Source organism: Cyprinodon tularosa, unplaced genomic scaffold, assembly GCF_016077235.1.
Source record: "Cyprinodon tularosa strain WSP-4 unplaced genomic scaffold, ASM1607723v1 ctg101, whole genome shotgun sequence".
Classification (NCBI taxonomy): Eukaryota; Metazoa; Chordata; class Actinopteri; order Cyprinodontiformes; family Cyprinodontidae; genus Cyprinodon; species Cyprinodon tularosa.
The window spans coordinates 372,055-399,402 of NW_024037794.1; the positions used below are offsets into that span (position 1 = coordinate 372,055).

At 36.2% G+C, this 27,348-nt stretch overlaps 2 protein-coding genes across 2 annotated transcripts; one reads left to right on the forward strand and one right to left on the reverse strand.

Moving 5' to 3' along the window:
• The first annotated feature begins 2,605 nt into the window (after nucleotides 1–2,605).
• Nucleotides 2,606–14,449, forward strand: sms (spermine synthase). The gene is made up of 11 exons (XM_038277220.1): nucleotides 2,606–2,740; nucleotides 3,565–3,685; nucleotides 7,138–7,225; nucleotides 7,319–7,383; nucleotides 8,164–8,339; nucleotides 8,566–8,720; nucleotides 8,817–8,906; nucleotides 11,821–11,935; nucleotides 12,046–12,125; nucleotides 12,967–13,082; nucleotides 13,181–14,449. The coding sequence occupies exons 1-11, from the start codon at nucleotides 2,695–2,697 to the stop codon at nucleotides 13,209–13,211; spliced, it is 1,083 nt and encodes a 360-aa protein (XP_038133148.1). The 5' UTR covers nucleotides 2,606–2,694; the 3' UTR covers nucleotides 13,212–14,449.
• A 417-nt stretch (nucleotides 14,450–14,866) lies between these two features.
• Nucleotides 14,867–27,343, reverse strand: LOC119778115 (adhesion G-protein coupled receptor G2). Its single transcript, XM_038277208.1, has 24 exons — nucleotides 27,219–27,343; nucleotides 27,056–27,128; nucleotides 26,640–26,698; nucleotides 26,160–26,195; nucleotides 25,983–26,050; nucleotides 25,854–25,897; nucleotides 25,719–25,761; nucleotides 25,509–25,543; nucleotides 23,190–23,314; nucleotides 22,975–23,095; nucleotides 22,720–22,865; nucleotides 22,324–22,668; nucleotides 21,559–21,760; nucleotides 21,164–21,320; nucleotides 20,752–20,913; nucleotides 20,477–20,599; nucleotides 20,326–20,371; nucleotides 20,130–20,233; nucleotides 19,900–20,024; nucleotides 19,313–19,684; nucleotides 18,292–18,575; nucleotides 18,107–18,208; nucleotides 17,887–18,018; nucleotides 14,867–16,323 (listed from the first exon to the last, which is right to left on the reverse strand). Exons 5-24 carry the CDS (start codon nucleotides 26,007–26,009, stop codon nucleotides 16,220–16,222), a joined length of 2,799 nt encoding a protein of 932 aa, XP_038133136.1. The 5' UTR covers nucleotides 26,010–26,050; nucleotides 26,160–26,195; nucleotides 26,640–26,698; nucleotides 27,056–27,128; nucleotides 27,219–27,343; the 3' UTR covers nucleotides 14,867–16,219.
• Nucleotides 27,344–27,348: the final 5 nt, after the last annotated feature.

A 27,348-nucleotide genomic window follows, 5' to 3' on the forward strand; every position in this document is an offset into this window, starting at 1 on the left:
ATGCGCGAGATGAACCAGGTTTTCCGCGGATCAATAAAAATAATTAAAAATTCGTTCATTTTTTTTAAATCAAGGCCTTAATTGGCACAAAAATTATTTAAATATGTTTATCGAAGTATTTATAATTCTTTAATAAAAAATGCTCATAAAAACAATTTCGTCAGATATATTATATCGCTCCAGGCGGAGAAAAAGCTAGAGGATATATATATACGTTTATATGTGTGTGTGTGTGTGTTTACATACATACAGGAGTCATGGAACTGTGCTTACAGCTCCTTCATATTTCATGTACACTAATAACTTGTGTACATGGTTCTTGTTGATGGCATTAAAATCATTTTTAATAGCATTAAAATAGCATTAAATTAGAGTCACTCATTCCTGTATGAACCCTGTGAGCGCTTAATTTAATATGACATATTAAAAAAATCCCACCATCATCCAGCATATGTTCAGTTTCTGCCCAAATATATATATATATATATATATATATATATATATATATATATATATATATATATATATATATATATATATATATATATATATATATATATATATATATATATATATATATATATATATATATATATATATTTGTAGATTTTTGTAACGGGGATAAGGATAATTCAAAACTGCTTTTTTTGAATGAACTTGTTCTCTACTCCCAAACTCAGCATCTCTTTTCATTCCTGTAATAAGAAGTTTCTTTTGAATGGATTTGATTAAAGTTTAAGTCCCTTGGTATAAAATAAATATTTTGATGGAGATGAGAAATCTGCTTCCTCGTTGGTGAATAACCAATAGTTTGGATCCAATCATTTAAATAAACGGTGTTAGATTTTTTTTTTTTATATATATATAAGAATTGTGCTATAATTTCTAGTCACCGATCTGTTTCTGCTATATTTTAACTTGACGAACCGGAATTTGTCGATGGTCTTTTTCCTGTTTGGTGCGATTGCAATTGCGGATCTTGACCTGGCCGGACCTTATGACCACAGTGTACCAATCTTCTGATGGCTACTTACAACAGGATAATGCGCCATGTTATAAAGTGAATCATCTCAGACTCATTTCTTGAAACTTTTTCACTTAAGTAATTGTGAATTGAGCATATTGACAGGCAAAATTTTATTTTTTATCTTAAATGCAATTTTTTTTTCTTAAAATAATTACTGCTCTAAATGTATTGCTCTGTCAGCTAAAGATCTGTTTTGGTCTCTATACTTTAATTAAATAAATCAATTCAAGCTAAAATGTAAAAGTCTATACTGAGCCTGATCTCTTTGTATCAGAGATTTTCTTACCTTTTAGAAAAATGTCACTTGGAGTAAAACCCCCCCTGCAACCCTGATTTGCATTTGCATAGCTCACAGCATGTTCATTTACATGGTAAAGCCTCCCCTAGAATTCCATGGGGGGGAGGCATGGGGGGAACACTGCCTAAGAAAGTCTACGTCAATTTCTGACAATTTACGGGAGTTTTTGGCGAAGCCTGCAAATTGCCGTAAACTGCCGCTAACCTGAAGTTCCACGACAATCTACAGTGCCGCATATTGACGAAAATCCCACTTTTCATGCAGTGTAAGGAGTAAGTACAGATATTTGTGTAAAAATGTAAGGAGTAGAAGTAAAAAGTCACCATAAAAATAAGTAGTAAAGTAAAGTAAAAATATCAGAAAAATCTACTTGAGTACAGTAACGAAGTATTTGTACTTCGTTACTTCCCATCTCTGCTTGGGACCAATGAAATTTATGAATTTTAATGACTTTTATTTATGAGTCAAGTAATGCAGCCACATTCTTAAAATGAAAAAGCATTTCGGAAAACGCTATTTGATTTTCCAATTTTACAGTTCAAATTTGAATTTTTGTATGTATTTGCTGGGGTACATTTTGAAAAATAAATTTCAAATGTCTTTTTCTTTTTCAGTTTAATTAAGTAAAAGGATGAGCAGTGTTAAAGAAAAAATAAAAATGCAAACAGGATTATTGATTACTAATTTCATTAATGAGTCAAACACATCGAGAGGAGTCAGTTGAGGTGGCTCGGACATCTTCTTCGGATGCCCCCTGGACGCCTCCCTCGGGAGGTGTTCCAGGCACGTCCCACTGGGAGGAGGCCCAGGGGACGGCCCAGGACACGCTGGAGAGACTACGTCTCTCGGCTGGCCTGGGAGCGCCTAGGGCTTCCCCCAGCAGAGCTGGAGGAGGTGTCTGCGGAGAGGGAAGTCTGGGAGTCTCTGCTTAGTCTGCTGCTCCCGCGACCCGGTTCCGGATAAAGCGGGAGACGACGAGTACGAGTCAAACAATGCAGCCACATTTTTAAAATGAAAAAGCATTTCTGAAAATGCTTTTTCATTTGAAATATGGTAACGATTTGCTTCCATATCAGCCACCCTTCAGCATACATTGGTTATCGCCTGGCCACCCTTATAAAAAAGTTTCTGGCTACGCCTCTGTTTGTATTGTTTGCTTCAGTGCAGGTTCGATAAACTGTCCCAGAAAGCTGCAGAACCTGTTGGGCTGGAATGAAGCCATGTGGCTCCGCCCCTTTAGACTGTGGCGCGTATCAGCAGCAGCAGCAGCAGCAGCAGCGCCTGCCAGTAGGTCCCTCCCTCCCTCCGTCTCTGCGCATAAGTATACGCAGCCTGCTATCCCAGGCATGGATGTCGGTTGCAGCGAGTCATGGCGGTGCGACATTATACTCTCGATTTCAGCCTCTCTACACCAGGTACAATACTTTCAAACACCCTGAATGTAGCGTGTTTATTCAGCTCTCTGACCCGGCATCCAGGCTGCTAGCTAAGCTAGCTGAACAGCTAACATTAACCTGCTAGTTTCTAATTGCCCTTCAAAACTGCAGGGTTGTTACTGATTGGACGGAATAAAAGTCGAGCATATGCGGTAAATTGGGCTGGAAGCTTAAAGTTATTGAAGGAACGCATTTTTAATTCGGTATTCTTGTAATTGTGATGCAACTAAACGTTTTTGGAGCAATTTGTCGCAAATAGCTCGCTGCTTGTCTTGCTAACAATGTGAATAAAGCATGTTAAACTCAGTGCTGTCGCATAGGAAGTAGCTTATTTTCCGCCATTTTTGTAGTTTTTTATCTAGTCCTGACTGAGCATAATAAAACACATTTTATAGAATTTGAATTGGCACCAGTATCATAAAACTGAACAGTATTACAAATTAGGCTTTTATTTGCATTTTGTTGGGGGATTACTGTAGGATGACTTTAATGTTACTAACGTTCCAAATTTAGATAACTTTATTGGGATTTATTGAACAATCTTTAAAGTGAACTTTATTTTAGATAGTAGAGTTTTTAGCCATTGTTGCACATAAAATTTTCCAGATTAATTAAATATTATTTGAAAAAAAATTTTAGCCACAAATTAACACCACCAAATCTATTTTTTTGATGTCCAGAAATCTATCTGTTTATTAAATTTATTAGTTTGGTCATCACTGATGCAGATGTTGCCTTATTAATATGTTATTGTTGCATACTGTTGCATTGTTAATCATTTGTCCTTTGCTGTTTGTTTCCAGTTGACACGGCCTCGGTAGTTCCAGGTCTACTGTGCATATTTCATGAGCAGGAGCTGACAGAGACGATCCATGATACAAATGGACATGGGTATCTGGCTACATTTGTTGGCAAAAACGGGCGGTAAGCGAAAGAAAAACCATGAAAAGATCTAAATTCTTTAAGATTAAAAGCTTGATTTTTTTATATTTACCATATAATAGAGTATTGTAGTAGGGGTGTAAATCAACCCATCATGGTGATTCGATTCAGTATCGATTTCCTGACCCAACGATTTGATTATTTTCGATACTCAAGAATACACCACAATCCGATTCGATTAATTGGTTAATTTTTTTTTTTTTACCTAGGCTAGACAATGTTTCAAATTTAAAATAAATCGATGAAAGCTGTAATATAGTTATGCATTTTGTTTGAGAAACAACAGCAAATAACAGAAGTAGAAAAGTTGTACTCCACCTAGGCCTATTAAAACCTCATTCACTGAAAAATAATAATGCCCCTGCGTTATAGATTCTGAAAGGCTTTGCATCAAAAAAAAATACTGCACAAAATCAGTCCAATGGGTGCAATGCAATACCTCGGCTCCAGAGTGTCGACGTCCCCGCCCCCTCCGCAGACACTCCGCTGCACCTCTCCCAAACTGTAGCTGACTGCAGACAGGACGCTGACTTGTTTTGGTTAATGACCGAAATTGGGGAAAACAACTTGTGAAGTTTGACCAGCTAGAAGAGCAAGGTGCATGAGAACGCTGGGACCCTTTTTTTTTGGCCCTCATGTCGCTCCGTTGTCGGACAAACTCGCCCCCACTTCCTCACCGCCTTAGCCGTATCTATACCCACAGCACAGACCGCTTCAATATTGGGCATAGATCAAAAATGTCTGCTTCAAGCTCACTGCGACACACTGCTGCAGGAGTATAACCAGGAAGCGTGGTAGGAGGGCAAAAATAGGTTTAGCGCTACCGCAGCACGGGAGTGAGAATTGCGCCCAGGAGCAAATGGATAAAAATAGACCAGAGGGGGAGAAATCGATACTCTTGTGGACGTGTCGATGCATCGGATCGTCGGCTGTTGGATTGATGGATCGATACAAAACGATTATTATTTACACCCCTAATTTCTAGTAGGGATGGGTGCTATATGCATTGAAATGCATTGATGTTGGCCCATTGTATGTTTTTAAACCTATCGGTATCAGTCTCATAATTAGAATTAGGCTGACACTAATGGCCACTATTTATTTCCATGCTGTGGCCATTTGTGTGTAGGGATGGGGATCGAAACCCGGTTCTATCAAGGACCCGGTTCCAGTTTTTTCAAAACCCGAAAATCAATAACGTTTGGGCTTATCGATACCACTATCGAGTCTGGTCTTTTTTTTTTTTTTCCCGGAGGTCCTGTAACATAATTGTGTGTCCCTCGAGTCGCGTCACAGCATTTAAATCTAATCAATCCAATCACTGCAGCATGTCTACCAATGTTTTGGAATGAAATTGTAAGCAAACAGATATTAAAAGTAAAACAAGTGAAGTCTGGCAGTTAACTTTGCTCGCAACTCGAGAATGGCTGAACGGAAAAGACTCCTCCTCCTCCTGCTGCTGCCCCGCCGCACCACAGTCGGGCCCGTCTTCATCATCCACTCAGAGAACCACTGGTTAGCGCGCACACAGACTTTGTAGCTTGTCTGGTCACTTAAAAATGGTAATTGTGAAATCCGTGTTGTAATCGGCAGCATACAAGCTAGTTAGCTTAAAAAGTAAATAAAGTTTCAGACGTGCTGCGTGATGATGTGTTCAGGTTGGCTCAGTAAAACGACAATTAGGTTATCATGATGCGTTCAAGTGTAACGTAAAGAAAAGGGAAATTGAGTTTTTGGCGAGAAACATGAGTAATACAGTTGTATATTGCTGTAATTATTTTACAATATATAATTAAACTACTGATGCCAACATTTATTAAAAATTACATTTAATTTAAAATAAAATTATTTATTTGATAAATATTTTCCTAATCTCTAAAAACCTGATGAAAAGTGACAGACATGTTAATTTTTCTGCAAAAAAATACCTGTTAATTTATGGGCTGATATTTTATTTCCTTTTTTTCTGACACAGCATATTATTCATTTAATTTATATACATTATGACATTTTATTTTTCATTTGGTGCTGCTGATATATTCTAGTTAGTTTTATGTCATTTAGAAGTGGCCTATTACATTAGCCATGTTTACTGAAGGCTAGAAACTTTTTTGTTATGCTCACTTGTTAAGCAATAAAAGCAATACCAGTTCTGTTAAAAACATATTGTCGCATCGTCTTTCCACCAAATAACAGAAAAGTATCGATAGTGGTATCGATAAAGACTCGGATCGATAAGGAGTATCGATAAAGGTATCGATATCAATAAATATTAACGATCCCCATCCCTATTTGTGTGTGTTTCTGGAAGGACTTGGTCATGTGATGGTTCTGTAGAGCATGATTGTGGGATGTGTAACCAGAGCAGAGAGGTCATGTGAGCAGTGTGGTTCTTTGTTTCATGGTGTTTGAAATTGTGTAAATATAATATCTATTATTGATGATAACAGAAATGTTAATGTCTGATATTGGTAGTGGCACAAATTGTCATAATGATGCATCCTTAATTTGCCACTGGCAGTTAAGGATGCATTGATGTGACTATGGCAAATTACCGGCCATAGTTTGGAACCGATGAAGTGGAACGACTCGTGAATTAATGTTTGCCATGGATGTAGTAGAGGAAACCATAAGGTTTTCAGGTGGGATTTAAATTCTTTTTTTCTGACAGGGAGTATCTTGATTCAAATAATTTCTTGCTCTAAGCTGGTGCTGGTTCATACTTCTAAGAACTTTCTTGGCTCTTGCCCTTCAATGCTGGTGCTAATCTAGCATCAGTTCCCTGCTGGAATAGAAAAAAGGAAATGCTTTCTCCAAGGGCTAAAGGTGTACTCCTTAGAAACAATAGCCAATCCTAATATTGTAAGCGTCCTTGTTTATTTTAGTTTTGAATCAGTCCAGTTTCAAATCAAGAGACCGCATAAAGAGGACTAAATCAAAAAATACATTTCTGATGAGAATCGGTACAAGTTGACAGTGTTTTATCTTCATCCATAAGAATTTAATATACAGTAGCCAAATTAAGCCTGCTGAGGCCTTCAATGCTTATGCCGATATAGTTTTTATTACTTTGTGTTTCTATGCTCTTATTTGGTGTCGTCTAGTAGCCAAACAAAAGAAGTAGTATTGAGTCGTTTGACTGCTTTGTATGTTTTAGTTTGAATGAAAGAAACATTGCTATATTTCTGATTAATGATTTTGCATCCATTTAAAATTAAGGAGTTTCTTATGCATGAACTGAATATCTGAGTAGGATCCAAAGTTAGGACAATTTGCCTTTGCTTTGGAGGTTTTATGATATGAACTTTCAAATTATTGTTACCTGGGGAAAGAAACCCATTTGTTTGTTAGAAAGGAGATGGGGCAATTCATGGAGTATCATTGCTACAATAAATGTTTTTATAACTGTGGATCATTCAATCATTCTTTCGCAGGCTTGTCATTCTGCGTGTGCACTCCCATGGGTTGGTCACCATTGATCTGCAGTGTCACGAAGACGATAACATTGCACAATTAGACAATGTAAGTGATCAGATCAAAAAAAAAGAAGCAAATTTCTTTAATCTTTAAAGTGCAACATAATTTGAACAGAAATTTTCTCAATTCCCTCCACAGCTTTTAAATGCACTGGAAAAGAAGCTAAAAGCTCTGCTAAATGGCAGTATTACAAGGATTAAAAGGTAAGGATCCTGGTTCTTGCGATACTTCTATCCTGGGTGTTCAAAGGTTTTATCATTAAAGGAATCCACCACTTGTTGAGCATCTTTGTGTAAATATGTTTTAATATTCCTATTGATTTAAAAATTAAAGTTTGTGATGTGTAAAAACTCATAACTACCTCAAAAATGACACATTCTTCGGTTTCACCCAAAGATGATGCCAGTTTCTTCACCTTTGCGATGCATGCTGGGTTGGTGACGTGGTTAGGTCTTAAAGGACTGGAACACACAGAATAAACACAAGAAGGCTAACAGTACTATAGTTTATTTTTTGTGTTTAAAAAAAAATAAACAATTTTTTTTGTGAATTTAGACAATGCCACACAGTGTCGCATTTTCAACGTTTTTTTTTTTACCTGTTGATTTAAGAATGCATGTGATCGGCTTTTGATCTACTGTTTACTGCATTAACAGAAGCTAATTTTCAATCGAAATCAGTTAGGAAGATGAATGACTGTATAAAATTACAGTCAAGCAATTAAAATTATTATTTTTTTTTAAGTACATGTCATGATGTCAGCTGAAAATCATTAGGATTTGGGATCACATAACACATTTCTAAAGCAGCATAAACAACAAGAAGTCTACATCCGGATGACGATATTATTAGATTTATGAAAACTAAACAGCTTGCAGTATTTTTACTGTAATGTGTTTGGATAGAAAATAGATTTTTCTAGAATCATTCACACCTCATTGTGAATCCCTTTAAGTAACATGTATCTTTTAATTCCCCTCCAGGCTTCCAGCGTTGGTGCGAGGAGCAAAAGTTGACCGATACTGGCCCACTGCTGATGGCAGACTGGTGGAATATGACATCGATGAAGTGGTTTATGAAGAAGATTCTGCTTACCAAAACATTAAGATATTACACTCACGGCAGTATGGAAATATCCTAGTGCTCGATGGAGATGTCAGTAAGTGTAGAAAATAGTTAGTACTCCACAGACGAATCAGTGAGACGTTTGCTGTAGTTTTTTTGTATAAAGACTACAAACGAACACCATAAATTAGATCACATTTATTATTAAACACGTTTATAATTGGATAAATTTCCACCTTACTGATAGCCACAAACCTTGTAGCTTTACTTGTAGCTTAAGAACTGTTATCAGTTGTTAAAAAGATGTGATGTCGTTGCAGACCTTGCAGAAAGTGATTTAGCCTACACAAAAGCCATCACAGGGAATGGAAGAGAGAGCTATGCTGGAAAGGAGGTGCTGATATTAGGAGGGGGTGATGGAGGCATCCTTGCTGAGTTGGTCAAACAAAAGCCAAAGATGATCACCATGGTGGAGATATCCTTAAATGGCTTGTGTTTGTGTATTTATTTTTACACTTTCTTATGAAGTACACCAACATATTGACCTCACCTTCCTTGACGAAGTGTCTACATCGACCAGAAGGTGATTGATGGGTGCAAGATGCACATGAGAAGGACTTGTGGCAATACCTTGGACAACCTGAGGGGTGATTGTTACCAAGTGAGTGTTTAATGGATATTAATATCTCTTAAAATGATACATTCTGTCTGCTGACATTTGGGATGCACAATGGAGGCTGGTATAAGAAGTCAAAGCAGCGATTCACGTTCAAGCTTTATTTGAAAAACTCGCCAATATAACTTGCGAGCGTCTGAACTTTCACTGAATTATTTTTTTTAGCAATCTGAGCTCCTCTTAGACTGCCAGATAAGTTAGAGTTGATGGCAATGAAACACTTATGAATCTTGCCTTATAGGACATATTTTTAGTTCTCAGATGTAGAATTTTATCTAGAGGGCTGAATGTGACCATATCTTTACAAGTTAATCCATCACTTCCTAATCTGCACTACCAAAGGAGTCTGCTATCTGATTCTAAACTACAGAGAAAGAGAATCTTTAATTTTGTTACAGTGCAGCGTTTTCAGTTGTTTACCAGGGTGCCAAACCTGGAAGTTATACATCTAGTGCCTCTAGTGGATACAATTTGTTTCGTTTTAAGACTGAGTATTAGGGCCAGGCTGAAGAAAGTTGTAAATATGTGAGAAGAAAGTTGTAAAGATCTGAGAAGAAAGTTGTAAAGATGCGAGAAGAAAGTTGTAACGATACGAGACATTTAACAAAAGAGAGAAATATGCGATGATACGAGAATAAAGCTGTAATTAGGGGTGTAAATCGCACCCATCATGGTGATTCGATTCAGTATTCATTTCCTGACCCAACGATTTGATTATTTTCGATACTCAAGAATACTCCACGATTCGATTCAATTAATTGGTTTTTATTTTATTATTATTTTTTTAACACCTTACAGGCTAGACAATGTTTCAAATTTGAAATATATCAATGAAAGCTGTAATATCGTTATGCATTTTTTTTTTTTTTTTTTTTTTTTTTTTTTTTTTTTTTAGAAACAACTGCAAATAAGAGAAGTAGAAAAGTTGTACTCCACCTAGGCCTATTAAAACCTCATTCACTGAAAAATAATAAGCCTGCGTTATAGATTCTGAAAGGCTTTGCATCAAAAAAATACTGCACAAAATCGCCCCCTCCACAGACGCTCCGCTACACCTCTCCCAAATTGTAGCTGACAGCAGACAGTGCTGCAGACAGGAGGCCAGCTTGCTTTGTTTTTATGACCGAAATTGTGGAAAACAACTCGTGAAGTTTGACCCGCTAGAAGAACGAGCTGTGCGAGAACGCTGGGACCCTTTTTCCACCTGGATCTCCGCTCTTTTTGGCCCTCATGTCCCTCCATCGTCTGACTAAACTCGCCCTCACCGCCTCGGCCGTATCTAGACCCACAGTGTGTAGCACAAATTACACTTCAATATTGAGCATAAATCAAAAATTTCTGTCAAGCTTACTGCAACAAACTGCCTTAAAAGTATAACCAGGAAGCGAGGTAGGAGGGCAAAATAGGTTTAGCGCCACCGCAGCACGGGAGGGAGAATTACGTCCTGGAGCAAATGGATAAACAATAAAATAGACCGGAGGAGAGAAATATGCAACAATACCAGAATAAAGTTGTATCGATACCAAAATAAAGTCATCATACCACAGCCAATTTTAGAAAGAAAGCTTTGAGATTGGACCAGCATATGACGGCAGACCAGCACCACCAAACGGCAACCTGAGTCCACTTTGACATACTGCCCAATTTGATGCTGGTGGGCTAAAAGTGTTATTTGTCAAACCAATGCCAAGGTATAACTTCACATTATGCTCGACATTCTTCATTTAAGGGAAGGAAGTGCTTCTAAGAGTTGTCATGAAATACAACTTTTTTGTCTCTTAATATTACGACTTTATTCCCGTAATTTTATAACTTTATTTTCATTGCGACTTTATTCTCGTAATTTTATTGATTGATAGATCTCCTCTCTATCAAAAAGGTTGCTAATAGAATGTTAAGCATCAATCTGAAGGTGATCAGGAGAACAGTAGAGCTGAGGCTGGATATATTATTTTTTTTTCTTAGTTGTGACAAAGTTGTAATAGTTGTGGGAAAGACCACATAGAAATATTTGTCGAGCCTATGTCAGTGCTGTGTGTAACTTTTGATGTAAAAACAGAGAAAATGTTCTTTAAATTTGCCAATTGCTGAGAAATATCAGTCATTTTATTTAGAACAATTTGCAACAAAACAAAAATACTCTAAATGTAATTGTTAAACATCGTCATTAGGGATGCACGATATAATCGGCCCCCTATTGGTATCGGCCTTAAAACTGAATATCGGACATCGGCCACCACACCGATATTTAACCCGATATTTGATCCGCTTCTGAATTTCTAAAGTCTAAAAACTAAATAAGAAAAAATAGTACTTCCTCAAAAACTTCTTTTTTACAGACTTAAAAACTTCTAAAGACGAGGGTAAAAATATTGATACATTAAAATATCACAATATCTTCATATACTGATATATTGCCATTTAAAAAAACCATATCAATCTCTTTTAATAATGAAATATTGCTATATGTCATCGTTATGCTACGAAAGCCCCCGAAAATTCACGAAATTTTGCCATATTTTTATATGTTGATATATTGACGCGATATCGATCTATTTTACTAACAAAATCTCACAAGAATTTGCAAAATATCACGACAGTTTGTAACAGAACTATGAAATTTCACGAGATTTTGAAAGTAAAATAGATCGATACCGCGTTTTTAAAAATCTATTTGATATCAGCATATGAAAATATATTTGAGTATATTATTTTTCAAAGTGTCAGAAATGGATAACAAAACTGCTATTTTCAATGACTACTTGTTTTTGTTCAGTTTTAACATCGGTATCGATATCGGTTATCGCCTACATGAGTTTTAAAATATCGGCATATCGGATATCGACCAAAATCCCAATATCGTGCATCCCTAATTGTCATCATGTCTTTTGAATTGCAGATTCTAATTGAGGACTGTGTCCCTTTGCTGAAGAAGTATGTCCAGGAAGGAAGAACATTTGATTATGTAATAAATGACCTCACTGCAATCCCTATATCCACTGCACCCGAAGAAGGTTTCTGCCTGTCTGTTAATGCTCTAAACAAGTTTCTGTGTTACATTGTGTGCAATATAAAGAAGTTATTGTTTATCACTAGTCTGTCTGAAAAGGGTTTCTTTATACAGACTCTACTTGGGAGTTTCTGCGTCTCATCTTGGACCTGTCGATGCGCGTCCTGCACCCCAAGGGGAAATACTTCACACAGGTGTGTTTCAGGTTTTTGCAGTACCTGTAGTATTAGGAGTAAACGTACTAATAATAAAGGAATGTGGTTATCTTCTCATCAGTTTGAAACATTTATAAAAAAATATTTTGTGGTAATTGTACTCTAAATACCATTTTTATAAATTGGATTTGGGAAAACAAGAGAACAGATATTTCTTTCAGATAGAGAGCCTGCTCTGTCTTATTACTTGGAAATTCTTCCTCATATTTTCTAAGATCACGCACACATTTAATAGGCGTTCCCTCTTGGGAGCGTGTACAGAGTTGTGCATTTGCATTTTTATTAATTTATTTTTTTTCCAAGTGGAGGGGGTGTTCTTTTAAAAAAAAATTGCGAAAACCCTCCACTATACCTTTAATCATTGACCATCATTATTGAAATGATGGTCAAATAATTTATGGAGAACTGAGTGTTGGAAATTTCTTTTTTTTTTTTTTTTTTTTTATATAGCACTTTTTAGAAATTGTTTATTTAGTTTTTAAATGAGAAATAATCAACAGCTAATTGTTAGTTGTAGCCCTAATCAATAAAAAAAAACCCGATTTAGAGTTTGAAGAACGGTTGTAACTTTTTATGATATAGGCTTGTTTATCTTCTATGTTCAACACATCCCTCTCTAAAAAAAACTTTGATTTCCCAAAAATGTGCACTAGCTTGATATTTTTTATGTGAAACTGACTTTGTCTTGTCTCTCTTTTTTTTTTTTTTCTTCTTCTTATTTCTTTTTTTTTTTTTTTTGTTGAACAATATTAGAAAAGAAGCTATGTCTACTTTGAAGGATCCCGTAATCTGTTTCCTTTTCCCCCTTTAATTCTTCCAGGGTAACAGTGTGAATCTGAAAGAGGCACTGAGTCTATATGAAGAGCAGCTGGGGAAGCTTTCATGTCCGATAGACTTCCGAAAAGAGGTGGTGTGTGTGCCCTCCTATTTGGAGCAGTATCCTTCTCTTGTTTTTAAAGCCGTGACGTACAGATCGACACATTTACGGATGGTAAGGTTAAAAACATGTCTTCGTTCCTTAACTGTTTTCTCAGATGGGTTTTTTACACCGCATGGAAGAAGTGACAACCTCCTTTTTATTCCTGCTATAATTCCCAGCAGCTGGAATGTGAATGTGTGAATGCTTCTTTGTTTTTTCCCGTAGCCTTGAAGGTGTGGTCAGACTGAACGTCATGGTAAAAGAAAAGGACACAAAAAGTTAAAATGTTAATTGTTACTGAGCCTTGCTACTTTTACAATCAACTTGCATATAAAAAGTATATAATTTTTTTAACTGGCACATGCTGTGAGACTGTTACCTGAGTGATGAGCTGTGAGCAGATCTGACTTCCATGTTCTTCCTAAGGGTTAAAATGCTGAATATTCAGATTTATAGAATGTAATATATTCTTTCAAATGAAAGGTGTAATGCAGTGTAAACTTTAATTTACTGTTTTCTAAACCTGAAGGAATGTTTGATTTTAAAGCCTCAACTTAGTGCATCCTCGGTTCCTCACGTTGGACCATCGTGGTGATGTAACTCCCAAGAGGAATCTATAGATCCCAGTGTTCAGTGCAGCAAATATCTGCATCTACTTCTGTTTGTTTTGGTAAAACACTCCAACCTATTTTGAGCCGCTTAATGTGGGGTTAAAAAAGAAAAAGGTTCATTTAAGTTCAGTCTGATCTCACCTCAAGGTACACATGAATATTTTTATCTTCATTTAATCCTCTAGATTTTAATTGTTTATCAATGTTCGCTGAAACATTTTGGGTTGGACTTTTTCTATGTTCTTAGATTTACTTTTTTTTGCATGGATTCTGAAGAAACCTTTCCATTTAAACACTGTCCTGATACACTGACGTGGTAATTTAACCCACCATACACGTGTGATCTATTATCTTAGACCTTGAGTTGTGAACCTGTTGTGAGTTGCTATTAAGCTTTATTTTGCTTGTTTTTGCCACTGAAATGTGATGCAATTCTGCCTGTATCAAGGCAGTGCGTTTCATCCCCTTTAAGTCTTAATTGTTGTATTCTGGGTGTGTTTTATTTTTTTTTTAAAGGGAACGATTCCTCATTGCTGCCATCTTTGTGCTTGTGCTGTTTTTTATGTTATGTTTTATTAGCACCTTTGAGGTCTCCTGATACAATAATTATACTAGGTGCATGCTGAGGACGATGAATGTAGCATATATATATTATATAAGTACAGCACATTAGATGGACCCTGTGGGTGTTTTTATTTATTCATTATAGACTCACCAAATGCTGTTATGTTCATTTGTTTGACCATCTACGATTAAAGAGTTTTTGGGGAAAAGGTTTCTTTATTAGAGCATTTTCAGGTTTACAGAAAAACAACACCAAAAGGTTAATGTTTGATCGGTAGAAATACTAAGATTTTGGTGCACCTGATGAATGTTCCTTTTAATTAAATAGAGAAACGCCTTTAAAAGACAAAAAAATATATATTCTGTATTTTCCGGACTAAAGAGTGCACCTCACTATAAGCCATGCTCATAAAATTTTTCTTGAAAAACTGGAAACATACATTCATAAGCCGCACCGGGCTATAAGCCGCTGATATCTACTAAAACTGTCACCCACCAAACCACTAGGGGGAGTCATGCCTATTGATAGCATGTTCCTGTGCTAAATGAAAATTAGTCCCTTATTCATTCATTTTCAACTTTGACTTCCCCCTCTGGTGGTTAGGAAAAGCCGCACGTTCTTATAAGTTGCATAGTTCAGAATGTGGGAAAAACGCAGCTTATAGTCTGGAAAATGTTTTCTTTTTTTGGTACGTTTATGTTTGCATACATTTGTTTTGTAAGGTCAGCCTGAGGAGAGATTAGGGGGCGTCGATCTTTAGACACACTGGATTTTTTTTTTTCACTTCGGCTAAAAATTGTATTTATTTATTTATATACTAATGAATATTTATGTTTTAGCATTTCCTCCCATAACTAATTGCATTGAATTTCCCCCCAAAAAAACATTTAGTATAACATTTATATTTTTCTGAGGTAAAAAGTGTTTTAATTATTTAGCCAAATCTTCCAAAAATATTAGCTACTCATTTGTTCTGATTTTTTTTTTCCCTCCATTTTTAAAACCTAAAATTTTAAATGGCACAGTGGTTGTTTAAAATCTACATATTTCCTTAAGCGGATATTTAATAAATATATATTATTTTTTATTTATAAATTCACATATTAAAACAAAGGCATATTTGCTTTTTAAGAGTGGAAAAAATTGACATTTTCAAAAAACCTTTACCTGTGGTGGGTACCTGCAAACTTTGTCACAGTTTGCAGCTTGGAGAAGCTTCTGTTTGACTGAAGAAAAAAATGGTTCTTTGTACTGTAAAGTTTGCAGATCCCTTCTCTAGATAGTTTAAAATAGGTCTTACAAAATGTTCTGCAACATTAAACATATTCTGCCAGATGCTTAGGGAAGCAAATTCTGCTTTTTAAAAATTATTTCATTAGTAAAGAGTGAAGTCTTACTTCATCCTTTTGCATAAAAGCTTTCCAAGTCAAATTAGACAAACGTGAAAGACCTGCTTTTATGTATCAGTTTTTTTTTTGTTAAATATTGTAACCTTTGTCATGTTCACTTCAACCGTTTAATATAGTACAATTCTGCAGACTTGGTGCCTTTCTTGTAGCTGAAAAAGTTTCTGCATTTAGAAACTGGCTATTTTATTCTATCAAGGCACATCTCAACCTTAATGCTTGCTATTATGTTTGAAACTTAGAAAAATCATAAACACCTGAGTTACAGCAAAGTAGAAGGATGTGCAGCTCAAATGTGAACTTTATTTTGTCATTTCAGCTGTTTGGATAAAGTGCATTAGATCATTAAATTGTTAAAAAATGTAACTGAATTTGTCTAAAAGTAAATAAATAACTTTTTATATATATATATATAAAAGGCGTCATAAAAACAAATATCAACTTAAGACTTAGAACTTCTCAGAAATCAATTATAAATGATACAGGTGCCATGGAGAATGACGTACATAAATAATATTCTCTTGTATTTTACATTATATACACAAATAAGAAGACAGGCTTCTCTTTCTAGGTCAGGACCCTCGTCGGTTCCTGAGTTGACTGTTTATCTCGTTGAGAACCACATCCGTCCTCGGTTCTTCATCAGCTGTGATTATTCTGTCTTCTAGCGGATTTCCTGCAATGTACCAAAACAACAATATATTGAATATAAATATAATTAATATAAAAAAACCATAGCTTTTGAACCAAGCCTGCGCCATGCACAATTTGATAGGACAGAGGACGGAAACAGATGGAGGTAAATATTCTCTGTGGTACACGGCCACCCGCAACTGCTAGCAGATTCCTTACTTTATATAATATATTACGTTGTGTTCAAATTAACAATCTGATTTAAATTTTTATCAGCCCAGAAAAAACATTTAGGTGTAAATGTATTTTTTCTTGCTTCAGGTGGTGCTTCATGAAATCATCAAAATATTTAATTCGTAAAACAGCACCTCATGTGTACTGCGATGTGAGATATAGTGTTGGATCTATGAGGCTGTGGGCTCTTTTTGCCCTCCCAAGACCCTAGGGACCCTGGTAGAGTTAATGGCATCATAGATAGTATAAAATATATCTTAATCAAAATCCTGAACCCGGTCGCCAACATGAAAATGGATCAAAGGCCAGACAGAAGATTAACAAATAGTTACTGGTAGTGGTTCTAATAATTGAGGAAAAAGTGTTACCATGGTACTAATTATCCTGAATGTTACCTTTTTTTCCAACTGAATATTGAAATTAAAGCAATCAACACATACCAGGCCCAGTTTCCTGTTTCAACCATCCACATCCAGACCCAGGTACCTGCTACAGCCATCCAACCTACCTGCTAAAGCGAAGTAGTCCTACATCACCTAACTCTATCCCTTCTTTCTGCTCCTGTCACAATCTAACTTTCTCCTTCCATCATCATCACAATAAGCATCAGGTGAATCTGTCTAATCTCTACTTCCCTGGTCCTCAGAGTTCATACCAAAGCAACACAATCTGAAAATGGCGCTGCTTAGTACTTGTTCCCGTACAAATAAAAGTGTCCCTCATGCCAAGGAACGATCCATGCAATTTTGGTGATGATACACATAATCTTTTTTAAAGAATCTATAACACCAGAGGGAGGCATCAGTGAGTATTGACAGCCTCAGCATTGGACTCAAAAAGTCTAGAGGTATTTAACTGAAGACAAAACCACAATAAAAGGGAATGTTGTTGGTTATTAGGATCAATTGAAAACATTAATGGATTTAAAGTATTTTCTAAATCAGAGCTGTGCCTCCTGTCAAGTCACAACTCATTAAAATTTAGTAATGATCCAGATGTTGCGATAGTTTTAACTATAGGTGTATGAGTCACAATATGAGGCTAAATGTTCTGCTTGGTGTAGATCTGTGCTCTCTCAATGAATGCAGAACAGGGCTACAGGCAGGGACCACTGATCTCTATTTATTCACTGGATTGCTGATAGCTCAGAATAAGTGAAGCCACCGGCCGCCATTTTGGACTGCGGAGGATCGATAAACGTCAGTATCAGACGATGTTTGGCTGTTGGCGGTTCAATGCGACGTATAAGGTTCCCTTTTTCCAACCCGAGCACCTGCCTCCAAAAAATCCTTGTGCACGCCACTGGTTACAGGTTAAAGGTCAGCCATAATTTTTTGTAACAAGGCGTGACGGTGTTATCATCATCACTTACCGATGCCATTCATCTGCAATGAAGGCGTGCGGGGCAGAAAAGAGGTACTGGATGGTCGGCTGCTTTGTGAGGACGTAAAGGAAGTCAGTGGAGACTTCTTGGTATTTTTCTGTGTTGCAGTGCGACTCCACTCTGAACAAAGTATGGAAAAAAATGTTTGAAATGAATTGAGGGAGGAAAAAAAATGAAAACAGAAGGAAGGCATTAGATACAAACTTACCTGAATTTTCCGAGAGCCTCATTTTGCCGCAGCACAAGTAGGTCCTCCACTGCCTCCGGACGGTTTCCTTCACCAAGCAGTGGAACACAAATATAAAGAAACCTACAAAAAAACAAAAAAAAAAACTTTAGGGGACAGCACAGTTGATTAAGTAAATGGGCAAACTGGAAATTTCAACAACTCACCTTGTAGGGAGTTGAAGATGGCAAAAAGGTACATAAAGGCCAGATTAACAGGCCCCCAGGCAAAAAAGGCAAATCCCCAAGTGAGGCCTAGGAGTATGGTGATCCCCAACACACTGCGTACATCTTGTAATGTGCTGCGATGCTTGCTATTATGAGGGTTCTGCTTTTTTATCCGGTGCAGCTGGACTAAGACCACAATGAACATGATGAAATTGAAGAGGAAAATCACGCAAAAGTAGGCCACAACCGCCACGTAGAAGGCAATGTCGTTTCTTATCCAGCAGCTGCAAGACAACAAGGAGGAAGAGAAAATATTTTTATATTAGATTATTTAACAAGTTCAATCACTGGAAATAGGTCTTCATGAGCTTCTAATATTACTTAAATCTAAAGAGTACAGATACATAACATATTAAGCCAAATTTATCAAATATGACTGACACTTTAAGAGCTAGTGTTTTGTCAGTTTGCTTGTCTGAAGCATACACGTTTTGAACTCAATGCCAAGAAGGAATGACAACAGCAACAACAATATGAAATAAAGAATGACATTAGTAGTTATCAGTCTATTATTCCTGTAAGAATTATAAGTAATGTGTAAGACATCAGTCGATATCTTGCAAATTCAAACAAAAATCAGGATCTTTATTATCACTCTGCAAAAGAATTTACTTTAAATAAGTCATTTTCTCTTAAAATAAAAAAAGACTAACATAATATCCAGGAAAACCATGAATACTTTGCCAAATCATTATAGGCGATCATGAATTTTACTTTATTTCAAAGTTAATGTGAAAAGCTGAATCAGAAAACAACCCTGATGTAACGTTCTCTGTAGTCCAGACTTTAGCCAAACTGACTCTCAAGCTTAGAGAATTAAGGAAACATAGTTAAGTAGAGTGGCCAAAAATTCTTCACTAATTAATTTTGCTTTGGGTTTCACAAAAAATAAATCTCTTGATGTTGCTGTTTCTTTCCTAGTGTTTCTTATTGTGAGTTAATTCAAGCTTACTGAACTTACAAGTCATCACTCGTGCCGTCGGAAAACTTTCCATAAGACACGAGGCCGTAGTTGTTTTTGTCAATAGCGATCACAATAATGACCACTATCATAGGGACTCCCCAGCCCACCAGTGAGAACTTCAGCATATAGTGGGATATGTTGTCGTTGAAGACTTTAACGAGGGCGTAGTACATGTGGACGCCCTCCAGCCCCATCCAGGTGAAGGAAACCAGTAGGAAGTAGTGAAGGAACCAGGCGGTGGAAATGCAGAGGCCAACGGCTTCAGGATAGAGAGCCAGCCAAGCGTCCACCAGGAAAACCAGGTTGAGCAGCAGAAGGGCCAGGCAAAGCTGGATCAGAATTTTGGATGGGATGTCTTTACGCAGCTTTCTGTTGGGGTGAAAGGATTTAGACACACCCTGAAAATAGTCATACTTTGATATTTTCAGTGTACTTAGATTTTATATGAAAGTTAAACATTAACGAGCACATATCGTGCAGTTGAAGGGACTTCACTGACTGCTTTTACAAATAATAATATGAAAAATGTTCTACATATGAATTTACCCTCTTTGATCTTTATAAAAAATGTTTATTCAACTCACCCAAATGACAAGTAAGTGAGAAGAGTGATGGACAGGAAGATGGCAGAAAGTCCACAACCTATATAAGTGATGAAGGTGAGGATGGTGGCCTGAAGACGGCTGGTTAGAGTCTCTCTGGAGAGGTCCTTAAAGAAAGACAAACCAAATTAAAGAAGTTAGAATGACCTTAATGCCAAATAGACATGAAAAAGGGGGGGAACAAGTGCTGGAACAGCTGAGAGGGCTCTTACAAGCAAGATTGCAAAGCTGGTTAAATGGCTGCAGCCACAAACTGTCTCATTGTCTGTGGACTTTTGGACAAAGCAGCCGTCTGAGTTCCAGCCACCCAAACCATCTGCAGGAAACACAGCAGTTTAAGAAAAAAAACATTATGTCTTTATTTCTTTACTTTAGATAAAATTCACGTGTTTTTATTTTAAAACTTACCGTTAAATGCAAAGTCCCAGAAAACACATACTGCCACAAAATTAGCCTGCAGTTTGGGAAAATAACAAATATTCAGCGTTTATTTATGCCTTATCTCATGTGGTCTGATCTGTGCTAAATATTGAAAATTTCCTGTGCGAATTAGACCCACCGGAACAGGTTCTATGTTTCTCAGGCGAATTATAACATTGTCCTCCAGTCCTTTGATTGAAAGGTTGGCCACACTTGCTCCCAAGATTCCACTGTTAAGTCTTTTTTCTCCTAAAGAGCCATCCTGTGGTTTAATGCAGGGATAAAAGATATTGAAGGTTTGTAAGGAAAATCATTGTGCATTTTCTATTTAAACATTTTTCATCATGTTTCAACATCATGTTTTTTGCACTTCATTTTTTTCTCTTATCAACAATGCTTATTGAATATACAGACCTGGAAGACAGAGCTCTTCTGGTAAAAATTGAACTGGACTCTGGAGATCAGCTTTTGTTCCTCGATGGTTAGATTTTGAGTTAGGGAAGGGGGTAAAGTAATGGAGCCCTGGGGGATGGAGTCTTTTGCCATGCTCCTTTTCAACCTTGGATTACCGCGAACCTGCAGCATACAGAGTGACATACAGAATGGACAAATGGGCTCTTCCAGACACACCTTTTTTCCCCTTTAACAAGCATTAAATCCCTTCCTTTTAACTTCACTTCATAAATTAAACTTTTGATGAAAATATTGAAAGAAGAGTATATACTTCAATATTTTGTGAAAGTACACAGAACCCGAGTTCTGTATTTGTTGTCAAACTTTCAGTAATAAGGGATATGCTTTTACTTGAGGAAAACCCCAGTCTCACCAGCACATTAGTGGGATCTGTGATGGAAAAAATGGTCTCTTGAAAGTTGGTGCCATCTGTTGGTTTCACGGAGACAGCTAGAGAGGGATACAGCAGGCTCTCTGTACTTTCTTCAATCACCAACTTTAATCCCACCGTATCAACAATCCCTATGATCCTGGGGAAAATAAAGTAAGAAGTTGGAGTCATACATATAATCAATCTTATTTGATATTTTAAAAATACATTAGTTCACAAAATCTATGAAAAGTAACTGAAAGTTTTAGGCCAGCTTGGATAACCAAAATAATTCCGCATTTTACTTTGATTATTTGTATCTAACTTTCTTCAAACTCAGTAGTTTCATTATGGTTAATGGCTTATACTTTTCATAGTAGAGTTTGAGTTTATATAACCTGTCAGAGGAGCTTGACAGCTTTTCTTCTGAAGCATCCAGCAGGTTGCTGACAATGTTGACGGAGGTGTCTCCCAGTTCCTTGCTGACAGTCGGCCCCGACAAAAGCTTCTCCAGCTGTGAAACCAACTGCTCTATCTGCTCTGCGGTTAGTTTGGAAACGTCTTCAGTCAGTGCAAGCAGTTCTTTGGCTTGACTTTCAGCTGCAGAAAAAACAAAATACAAGAGAGATGATCCTCTCTTCAACAATACAAGTAGGCTTAGTATATTAATTATAAACTCACAACCCTAAATATTACTCAGGGCAACATAGGTGCTGAAAGCACATGTTTACTCACAGAGGAGCATACTGGTGGCAGCATTATGCTGTGTGATTTTTTTCTTTTTCTTTTATCAGTATTGCCTTTTGACATTTACTAAAAAAAAACACACGTAACAAAATACACCTATCCCAAAGCTATGACATATTATATTAGGGTTAAGGGGAAGTTTAAATATTTAAATATGTAGATTGGTTGAATCAAAGTCCAAATTTGGACATTATCAAAGCATTGCTGCACACCAGGAAATGCTCTAAACCTTGATTTTCATGTAACCTACTTAAACAGTTTTGACAACTTAGGGTTATTTTATCAAATCATTTCAAAACAGGCATTTTTTAAAGTGCAGATGCAGCAAGAAAAAAAGGAAATTGAATACTGTTTCAAATATCTGTAATGTAAAATGCATAAACTAAAATTGATAAAATAGTAATTTGAAAATGCACCGTCTCCATTTGTAGCCGAACTCCCGGTGGTAGTCACAGAAACTGACACATCCGTTGTGTTCGATGTCGGTTTTCCTCCAGATGTGGTTGTGTTGTTTCCTGGACTTGAGGTGTGGTTGCTAGGGTTTACTGTTGTCACATTAATGCTATTTGTCATATTTGGGTTAGTTGTGGTGTTTAAGGTAGTCACATTTTGGCTAACTGTGACATTTGGACTAGCTGTGGTGTTTAAGGTAGTCACATTTTGGCTAATTGTGACATTTGGACTAGCTGTGGTGTTTAAGGTAGTCACATTTTGGCTAATTGTGACATTTGGACTAGCTGTGGTGTTTAAGGTAGTCACATTTTGGCTAATTGTGGCATTTGGACTAGCTGTGGTGTTTAAGGTAGTCACATTTTGGCTAATGGTGACATTTGGGCTTGTTGTTGCATTGAGGTCAGTCACATTGGAATTAATTGTCACATTCGGAGCATTTGTGGTGGGTATAAAGCTGAAAGTACAGTTCTCCTTTAAATTCACAAGCAAGTTTTCTCCAGTTTTGCTGCAATTAAGAAAGATGTAAAAAAAAAAAGGTATTATTTCAAAGTACATCAGTTTCAATCTAAGTGAATATATCTCAAGGACTATTTATAAACTGAGTTTATACAAACCATTTAAGGAGGTTAGATCCCTCTGCTTTGCTGCAAAAGTTTGCACGCTTTAGGTCCCTGTCCACATAAGTGAACTGGTAGTCCAGCGAGCTGGCACTGATCTCTTCACTTCCACAAATCGCTGCAACATAACACAGGAGTTAATGAAACTCACAGAGCCTTAACAGACATTTCGATATAGAATCAACTTTTATTAAATTGGTTCGGGCACTCACCTGCTCTCCTCACTCGTCCATCATAATGGATTTTTTCTTCAGGTAGAAAAACATCCCAAACAGCTTTAGCCACTGAACAAATTGGGACTTCTTGGGCAAAGCCTAAAATCACTCGGCAGATTTCCCTTCAATGTAAAAAAGAAAATAAAGATACATTAGCATATAGGCTTACAGATAATTCTAGGTCAAGGCAAGGCAAGGCAAGGCAAATTTATTTATATAGCACAATTCAGTACAAAAACAATGCAAAGTGTTTTACGTGATTAAAATATAGGAAAATAATACAGAAGTAGTGCAAGTAGAGCTGATTGAATATGTCTTAATTTCACTTATACAAACAACATGAGCATATAACATCAGAATCCAGCAGGACTTAATAGGACTAAAGACCGTGCATGAAATTGATTTTAAACTAAATGAAGTCTAAATGAACCAGCCCAACATTACATTGAAACATTGCAAGAATAAAGGAATTATTGTAGAAACAAGACAAAAAAGCAATGACGTTATTTTTGGTGGGTGTGATCATTTCGATGTTTTTTTATACAATACAAAAACCCAACAAATCGAACAAATGCAGCTCTTTAAAAGTTCTGATGTTTTCTCTGACCTTCTGCAAGCCATTGGATCATGAAAAACATGTTTTTAGTATCCTGGACACTTATTTTGCTTTTTTAGTCTTTAAAATGTTTTTACGTTTTTTTTAACATATGAATGGTACAGGTCCAAGATACATTCCTAATGTGCTTATGGAACATGAACCAAGTAGACCGCTCTTGTCTTTCCCGACTTTATAATTCAAAATATATATTCCAATAAGGCTAATTTGTAAAATAAAATGTCTTTTGAAAATAAGTGCATTTAAGATCCCTGTAAATAGCAGAAATAAAGGCTTCAAAACAACAATCTGTTTGTTTGTTGTTATTCAATATGATTTACTTTATCTGATAAAAAAAATTACTGGAATAAGCTAACCTTTCAATAATGCTCAATTTTATTGAATATAAATGAAGGTGAGGCAGCAGCTCCTTTCTATGCTCCCCAAGTCTGGAGCCAGAAGATGTACAGGAATTGTTAGTTGCTTTAAAATCTGTATTGAAAACATTATTGTTTACTGTGGTGCCTGACTAACTGACTGTTAGGCCATTCGCTGATGAGTGGCTGAAGGGTAGAATCTAGGATTATACTGTTGCTGTTAAAATGTCATTTGAACTCCAGAATGTCTTAGCTTCACAATCCTCTCAGTTTTTATCACTATTGCTTTAAGCAACTTTCTATACCTCAGTTTTTCCTTCCACTGAACTTACTATGAACAGCCATGTTTAGATGAAATATATCAATAACTGTCTGCTGCAGGTCTGCAGTTTTCCTTGTGATTGTGTAAAGTATAAATTGGTGGGTATAGCACTCAACAATTGTTCTCAAGTAAAACTAGAACTAATTCCTAATATTTTTACTCAAGTAAAGTAAAAAGTAGCCATCATTCAATAGTAAGAGGAAAATAATAATTGGAAAAAGGCTACTCTGGCCATAAAATCAGATTTAATGTTTTTAAACATCATGTAAATTTACAAAACACATTGTAATCTCGAGTAAAATGTACAGAGCAGAGTACTCTTTAAAGTACATATTTCTCGAAAGGTAACTCAATTAAATGTAACTATTTAGTACCCAAATGTAACTATTCAGTACCCATCTCTGGAAACTGATTAGTTTGGTTCTAGTTAGGTCTAAGTTTTGATAATATTAGTAAAAACAATAATCACAGATATATCAGTATGTGTCTAATTCATCTATACCAGGGGTCCTCAACAGGGGGTCCGCGACCCCTAGGGGGTCCACGGAGGTACTGCATGGGGGTCACAAAAGTTTTGGTTGATTAGACTTTTTTTTTTATATTCCCCCCTGCATTTTTTTCCACTAATTGAAATGTTTTTAAATACGCATTAACTCAAATTCAACACACTGAAGTAAACAGATAAATGGAGGCAGAAGATGTCTTTCAGTCATCAATGCAAACATTCAGCAACACACTCTTTCAAGCTTTAAACCGTTTCATTCACAAAACCTGTCCCATCAACGAGGAATCAGAATCAGAAATACTTCAATAATCCCAGGAAGAAATTACGTTCGTTAATGACACCATCTCTAATAAAGTGACTATAGGACCAGTTTGATATAACACAATTTCATACAATATATATAATTAGGGGTCCCTGCTGAAGACCCCTGATCTATACAGTATTTTGATTGGAATTACTGAAATAAAATGCGCTTTTATAAACTCCTGTGATAAATTGCAGTGGTTTGATAACTTACTTTGTTGCTGTTCTTTCACAGTTCACACTGGTGCTCTGAAATTTGAAAATAAGAGCATGAATAAAAATAAAAACAAGCAATTTTTTGTAATATTTTCGTTAGGATTTATCGACTCTTTTATCTCTAGAACTTTTTAAGACTTATCTTTTGTATTTCTAGATACCTTACATTGACACAAATACATTTAAGTAACGTTTAAAAATGTCTTACCCTGTATTGATATGCAATCGTAGCCAATAATTGGCATGTACCGCTGCATAAAAAGAACATGAGTTATATTTCAGTTGTACTATCTTTGTAAATCTTGTTTTCTGTTATAATTCTTAACAAAATGAGAAAACTCACTTTATATCGATGGAGCAGTTTGGTGTTTGTCCCAGCTTAGAAATCTGTAATTATAAGTTAATATCACCCTCTGATGCAACAAGTTTTTAAAGTGAGCTGTTATTAAAAAAGGTGTTAACAGGACGTTACCAGAGATGTTACAAATGAAGAGTTCATTGTTGAATTTTGTAGTGAAATGGATAAAGTGAAGTATGCATCTGAGAACAAAAATATTATAATATAATAATATGATATGATAATAATTGTTATATATTGTATTTATTTTGACAACAAAGGAGAGGTATGTTTGGTCTGTAAAATGCTAACCAGATCTGTTGCAGTGTGAAGAGCAGTTACATTCTCCTGAAAATAAAATAACAAATAAAAACAAGAAAACCATTAGTATTGTCCACACTGGGCTAATATTTTATGTTTAGTCAAACTAAAAATTATATATCAAATTGCTCTTGTAACACATGGCGTCACCCGTAATTGTAATGGACATGAAAGACTGTCCCACCCCTAACCTTTCCCACAGCCTCCATGTGCTGAATGTTAACAATAATATCCTTTATTTGCTCCTGAAATTCATGTTTTTATGTGTTGTCGTGCATTATCAAATAAAACGACAATGTTAAATGATATGGCTACATTTGTTTTTCTGCATTGTGATGTATCTTGGTTGTTTTCACACAGAATAATTCTTCATAAAAAAAAATGTTCAGGACAAATAAGCATGTGAGGAAAATATTTATATAATCTGATATTTTCCAGGTATGTTTAAAACAAAATAACATTAGAGCACACCTGTACCACAGACTGTTGAGTTTCCTGTAGTAATGACGTATTTAGGCCCAGAGTCCTCACTGTAAAAAGAAAAACATCATTTTATGTTACATTTGTTAATTTAACTTCATATGCATAATCCCAGTTATTTGCAAGATTAACAGGGGAAAAAAACTATTGAACTATATAAAAAAATTAAATTGGATTAGGACCTTAAAACTGAGCTGGACTGTCTTTTTTAGGAATACAAATAACAGCATAAAATAAAAGCTGTATAAAAAAAAAAAAAACATGTTATCCATACAAGAGAGCATATAAAGCCCAGTTGTCTTTTAATTATTTCTGTCACTTATGAAACATTTCCATTTTTCCAATTCATTGATCTCTGCTGTGTCATTGCTGTCTTAAACTTGCTTAGCAAACGGTAAAACCCTTACCATGATGCACCCAGCGGACCAGAATAGATGCAGCTGTTTGGCTCTCCTGAGCTCTCATTGCATCCTATATGAACTGAATCTGTTGAGAGATGCCAAGAGTTTATGACATATAAGGAGCATCTGAAACTGGCTTAAAGATAATAAAAAAAGATAAAATACTCACTCCGTTCATCTACCCTGTGCCCCACCACGTGAATGTCAGAGGAATTTTTACTGGCCGCACAGAGAGTTCGAAGGATACAGCATGATGGTATTTTGTTACTCAGCTTAAGCAGGACGGTGCACTTGGTCTG